At 30.0% G+C, this 7300-nt stretch overlaps 1 protein-coding gene across 1 annotated transcript; it reads left to right on the top strand.

Annotated features, from left to right (window-relative positions):
• The first annotated feature begins 3192 nt into the window (after positions 1 to 3192).
• On the top strand, positions 3193 to 4021 carry LOC112684770. The gene is made up of 2 exons (XM_025556433.1): positions 3193 to 3280; positions 3414 to 4021. Exons 1-2 carry the CDS (start codon positions 3193 to 3195, stop codon positions 4019 to 4021), a joined length of 696 nt encoding a protein of 231 aa, XP_025412218.1.
• The last annotated feature ends 3279 nt before the right edge of the window (positions 4022 to 7300 follow it).

Below are 7300 nucleotides of genomic sequence, written 5' to 3'. Positions count from 1 at the left end.
GACGTCAGTTGGTCGTGTTCAGCATGTAAACGTATTCCCTGAGACGGATTATTCGCCTCGTTATTTTTTCCTCGGTCGTTTCGAAGGAAAGTGATCGATTTAAATCGTAGTTTTCCCACGTGTACTCGATGATATAGCGTCGCGTTAGCGCGTCATGACAATATTTTACTTTACGCGTTTCGTTGCAACGGTTTCTTTTTTTCTCCTTCTTCTTCTGGAATAACGTTTGAAACATTTTCTATCTTATTATTATTATTATTTTTTTTCAGATTTCGTCGTTATCCCTCTTCGACTAAATTGCATTATATACATAATATGCACATAATATAATATATATACAGGCGTAACTAGGGATTCAGAGGTTTTAAAGGCTAAAGTCTGGTCGAACCATAATTTAAAACGAAAGACTACCACGGCCCCTACATCACTAATGAACATTACGTTTATTTCGTTTCTTAACTCAAATATAATTGAAACACAAAATATTTTCATTCGGATTTTAGAGTATATTTTTACGATTTTACATTTCTACTTGCCAGTGGCCAATTTTTTATTTTTTAATAAAATAATATAAATTTTTGCGTAAGTTAAATAAATAATATAAATTTTTGACCCTCATATTTCAGTTTTACAGATTTTCTAAGTTAGTTTTCTTTTGTCAATTTTTAAACGTTGAAATATAAAATAGTTGCACACTGTTTCTTAAATATTTTTAAATAATTTACCATAGATTTTTGTGTGATAAGATTACACAGGATATACATGATTACGTAGGAATTAAATTATTTTACACAATCATTATACGCACAATGTGATTATTCAATATTCAAATGTATTATAATATATAATTCATAGTACTAGGAATCGTTTTGACAAATGAAACGATTTGTCTTTTTTATAACCACAAATATGCTTACCTACTCGTGTTATATGAATATAAAGCAATTTTAGTAAGACTTCATATGATCAATATGGTTCGGAAAATGATTAAAAATAGTAACGTGTAAATCAATTATTCGATACATCGTATATCAATATATAAAACGAAAGTAGCATTAATTCTTGAGTAACATTCACAGTCAATACACTTCCATCGTATGGTGTTCTTTATTATCTATGATTCGTTTATTTCTATTATTTATTGTTCCTGCCACAAAAAGGAAAAAAAACAATCGTTGAGTGATTAAAAGTCTCCTCCTGCAATGAAGATAAATATTTAAATAGAAATAACATCAAGTTTAGATTTGAGATCAAAGATAATGGTATTATTTTCAAAGTCAACCTCAATTTATACAATATTCAGTATAATGTATCGTTTATTAAGAGAGAAAAATATGTTCAAACAAGTTAAGAATAATCATCTTTGCAAATTGTTAATTACCGATATTTTGTACATTCCTTGGGTCGATCGTACTTTTGTATAAGATAAGCTTGCTCATTGCATCAAGAAAGGAAACAGTTTATTTTGAAAATTAGTGACCTTACAAAAAATAATACTTCTGAAAAAAGCGGCACTTTTCGCATACCTACTCAAACAAAAATAATGCGACGTAACATAAAGTCCTTCGCAAAAATTTATACACATATATTGTTCAATTAAGTATATTTTGAATAATATCATCAAAATTGTATAAAACTTTTATAAACTATTATGAACCTTAGCCTTCAATTAGAACTTCTTTTGCAGTTCAGTTTTCTTTTTTCAGTTTTTTTCTTCAGTTCTTCTTCAGTTTTTTCTATATCCGTACTTATACTTAGATGAAATCATTACTCGAAAAAATATTAATATTTTTTAACTATACATTATAGTATATAATATAATGTACTCATATTTTAACACTCATCTCGTGTAATTAACGCAAACCTTAAATTATTTTGTGTTTGACAATATAATCAATGATTTATGAACAAACACAACAGAACGAAATATACTTTTGTGTACAAAAGAAAATAATACATACAATAGAGCTTATTCACTATTATCCGCAAAATATCATAAAAAAATAATATCATTAAAATATTCATGCTATTATTGCAGTGGCGTATATAGAGTGGGCTGCAACCTTCCTTACCACCCCACCCCATCAACATCAAATAATTCTTAATAGTAAACAACCATGGAATATCAAAGAAGTTCTTAGTTCTACCTCATTAATTGAAATATATAGGTACTTATATATCTCTTTTGATAAAACTGTTATTATTTTACTATAGGTATTACATTTTATGTATGTACAAATATAAAAATAAAAATTACCTGTAAAACTGTTCCAAAAATAAATGGGTAAAAAATCTAATAAAATCAAATAAAAGAAAGGCAAAAATTAATCGCTAAACTATACACGCAAAAATTAGAAAACAAAGCTATCAATAATTGGGAGTGCCGTTCAGTATATACAAGGACAACTAGTTAATGAAAACAACCAATTTAACGGTGAGCAAAACCCGAAAAGAAAGGACGATTTAACTTCATCCAAAACCATTTACTCATACGCACTTTCCAAGTCAAATCATTCAACTGCCTTTCAGATATCTATATTCAAGAAAATGAAGTTCCTCGAGGTTCTTCAATATCGGTAACACTTTTTCTATTAGCTATAAATAACATATCCAACCAAATATCAAAGCCCATCATCCCTTTTCTCTATGTCGATGATATTTCTATCCTATGCCGCAGCAACAGTATCACAACTATAAAACAAATTCTTCAAAACGCTACCAATGAATTAGATAAATGGTCAAAAACATATGGGATCAGATTCTCAGTCGAAAAATCCAAACGTATCATATTCAACAATAAACATAAAAACAAAATGTCAATAAGTATAGGTAATCAAACAATCAAAAACAAAAATAACATTAAAATTCTCGATATAATTTTTGACTCAAAGTGTACGTGAATACCTCACATTTTACACCTTAAACCTCCAACGACTCAATATAATAAAAACTCTATCTCGCACTTCATGAGGAGCCCACTACTCTGTTCTAATCAAAGCACATAAAGCCCTCATCCTGTCCAAACTAGACTACGGGTCATCCTTATTTTCTTCAGCCAACCAATCATACCTCAAAAAACTCAATACTCCATACAACACAGGCATGCGGCTTTCAATAGGAGCCTTTCGATCTAGCCCACAGCTACATCCACAGCATATGCAATATAGTAGGAATACCCCCTTTATCAATAAGATGGGAAGAACAAAAAGCCCTGCTGGTTGCCAGAATCTACAGAACACCCTAAGGAATCTCTACAGATCCAAAAGACATGTTCCTAAAGGTACAAGACATATTCGACCTTAATTATATCATTCCCTCAGCTATTAGCAATCAGCCTCCTTGGTACATCAATTTAGATATCAGTCTCAAACTTCACTAAATTCCCAAAAAGACAAATCCTAAATTATATAAAGATTATTTCAACGAAACCATAGCCCATGCTCAACCTCACATACAGATATACACTGACGCGTCTATAACAGACAAAAAAGCAGGAGCAGCAATCATATGTGGCGATACCGAAATCCAAATCAAATTGTCAGACAAATGCTCAATTTACACAGCCGAAGCCTTAGCTATACTAGAAGCCACTAAATACTTCATTCAATTCGTTGACAACAAACGTTGTTTTATACTTAGCTATTCATTAAGTGCAATAACAAGTATCCAAAACACAGTTAATCCTTCCAACATAGCAAGAAGTATCCAGAACTCCTGCAACATTGCACGATCCACTGGCAAACACATCGCCTTTATGTGGATTTCCGGTCATAGCAATATAGCCGGCAATGAAAAAGCCGACGCTACAGCTAAGTCCACCCATAATTCAACTAAAGCCATCTCTATTTCAGGATTTTTCTACTCCGACGCAAAAAAAATAAAAAAATACATAAAAACCAGACAACTCTATCTTGGAATCAACTCTGGTCACAACAGACGACCAAACTTAATGAAATCAAAAAGTCAATACTCCCGTGGCCCCTACCTCCAGTACTCTCCAAAAAAAAAGAAACTATCATAAACCGCCTCTGAATAGGCTACACTTCTCTAACACATCGCCATTTGATGACAAGAGATTTCCCACCCACATGCCCTACCTGCGGAGTTCAACTAACAATAAAACACATCTTAACAGAATGCAGAAACCAACAAAAACTTCGAGAAGAAACCCTCGGCTCTACACATCTTTTCGACATTCTCAGTCCGGATTCCACAGCAATTTTTAATATACTTAACTTCTTAAAAAAATTAATCTATATAATATAATTTAAAATTACTTAATTTAAGTACTAACATGTATAAAATAATTTAACCTATGTAAAACGATATGTCAGGCCAATAACCATCGTCGCCGTGGTCTTTAACCTAATTAAAAAAAAAAAAAAAAAAAAAGCGATTCAGCAGCATATATAAGAGTTACAGATCATTACAAATTCATATGTATCCAGCCATTAAGTGAAGAATATTTACTTTTTATTGCCAGTAAAGTTCTACTACATTATAATTCATGTTGATTTACTTTAACTGTAAATAAAACAATCATAATACTGTCACCAGTATTTTTTATTCTAGCGAAAATATTAATGAACCCTAAAACACTGTCACCATCGGGTATTAATCACTCGACACGTAACCAATTTGGCGCTGTATGAGAGACTTTGAGGAGGCAATTCAAATCGAATCACCGTGAGGTAACCCTGATCACTTTTTTTCCAATCCCAAGAAGACGAGTTCAAATCTAATATCAAGTCAATCATCAAACATGTCACCACCGAGCATTATTTCAACATAAATATTATTTATTTAATAAACGTATAAAAGGTAAAAATAGAGCTAAAGAATTATTATTATTAAAAAAAACCTATGAAAAATATGTAGAGAAAATTATTATTGAAAAATATTTATTTATTAAATTTATATATATGTATATATATAAATAATACTCATATATGAATACTGTTCGTGTAATTTATGAGAAATATTATTGTGATTAATACTAAGATTTATATTATTAAAAAATTTATTGAATTATTATTATATATTATATTATTGTGTGCCAACATTTAAATAAAATATAATTAATATAAAAATAAATTGCAAAAGTAAAAATAATAATATATTGGAAAATAAAAAATAAAAATATTCTTATTAATACTGATTGGGAAACTGATTTTTCTCCGTAAGTCTTACGAGTAGCTATTTTAACAAATAACGGGAACCCTATTGAAGATTTAAATAAAAATAAATTAGTCTCAAAACGGAAAATACGATAAAAAATCTTGAAACACAAATAAAGTGTATTAAAAATTCTTAGTTCCAAATATCAAATAAAATAGAAATTAAACTGAACACTCGCAGTTTACCTGCAAATCAAAACAGAAAAAAAAATGATTCAACTTTCAAATTAATTTACTCTGAGATTAGAGGGAACATTTAAATTAATACCCAATTGTTCGGAAAACTGATTTACATAAATTAATGAATGCATGCGATATAGCCGTAAATTCGGTAAAAAGGAAAATCGTGTCACTTTTTGCGTAGGATTAGAAGTAATAAAATATAAAGATACATCTTAATGGGAAACGTAAAAAAAACATCTAAATGAAGGAAGTATCGATACTAGCAATCAAAGGAAATGAATAGTTACATATCGATGTCATTCGGTGTCAAATACATATAAATAATGCGATGATACTCGTAATTCCAGATATAGAATTAACCATAATAATATATGTCAACTCTATTTAAAAAACAGATATATCAAACAAATTTGAACAAATTCCAAATAATTAAATATAATTTAATTTAACACGCATGAATATACGAAAAAATAAAAAAATGACCTACTCGTAGATGGGATCTAGTTAGGACAAATATTGTACTATGGAGTCGCTATGACCGGGGTATAATTTAAAATACGTAAAAATGTATTGAGCAGAGTCGGTTGGACTGCAATTGTATAATTATAAATAAGAGTGTATCTTATTTTGTATTCAACGGTAAAAGTGTCTAAAAACGATAAATTCATTTTATTTTAATTTTTTTTTTTTATTTGAAGTGTTACAAGTTTTTTTTTTTGTTTCATGTACGTGTCTCGAATATTTTTCAAACATTTATTGTAGTTATTGCTTACGCAATACGTAGAATTAGGAATAAGAATGAATAATTAATGTTAAAACAAAGTTTGCTTACTACTGTAAATTATAAATACTTGACAATTATATTTTCAATGTGTACTTGATCTTTCTTTTTCTTCAGATATATTTTTTTAAATATTTACAATCAAACGATAGTGTAGACTATCACGTTTTCTAGGAAGAAAAAAAATAAATATAACACTAATATTACTTAAACGTATCCGAGTTCCTTTTATAAAACACCCTTTACGTGTTATGTAATAATTGCGCCACTTTGCATCATCGTAAAACTGACCAAAGAACAATCAGCATCACGCCATACGGTATCGGGCAAATCTTAGACACGACTCACCTAATCATACCATAACATGCCACTTCCGACCATAGATCCTGAAATAGGATTCTAAGATCCAGGAGGCACCTGACTGTAGTATACTTGATATTAGTGGTGTCCATCTTAATTTCTTGTACAGCTTACCTTTATATGAGCACCTCAATACATATATATTTGCAGTGGATTTGTCGTTTAATACATCAATAATCGTTATTTTAATTGTGTTTAACTAAATTGTCTACCTGTCTCCTTACATATACTATCAATATCCAGTCTTAAGTACCTTTTGGGCCAACGACAGTTGTATAAATTCGTTTTTATGATGTATTAAAAATGTTCGCTCTGCCGTCAGACGTTTCATGTGAAACGTGTAAATTCGAAAAATTCGAAACGAACTGTGTACACTCAATAATAATATTAGGGGACATGTTCGAGGAAAACACAATATTTATTGTTGTTTATATGCTTCAATAGTACTTACATAATTTAATAATTTAAGTAAATTTTCATATTGTGTTACGGTTAACGTTTCGGTTTCGTGGATTAATGGACAGTAATGATTACGCACACAAATACAGTAAAAAATTTTTCAATGAACATGATATTAATATATAACAATACCATGCACGTTTAAATGCTAGACCAGTGGTTCCCAGCCTTTCTGAGACTATTATCCGTAAACCGGGTAAGATATTAGTAAATACCCATACCCTCTAAAAAAGCACGTGGCCGCGTAAAACTCGCATTAACGAGTTAACGGTTAACGCAATACAATTAGGCCAATTTATAGGCCACAATGATAGATATATGTGTATATATATATACACAT

The sequence above is a fragment of the Sipha flava genome, unplaced genomic scaffold, assembly GCF_003268045.1.
Source record: "Sipha flava isolate LNK unplaced genomic scaffold, YSA_version1 257_pilon_pilon, whole genome shotgun sequence".
NCBI classification, from domain to species: Eukaryota; Metazoa; Arthropoda; class Insecta; order Hemiptera; family Aphididae; genus Sipha; species Sipha flava.
This window is presented reverse-complemented; position numbering and strand designations above follow the sequence as displayed.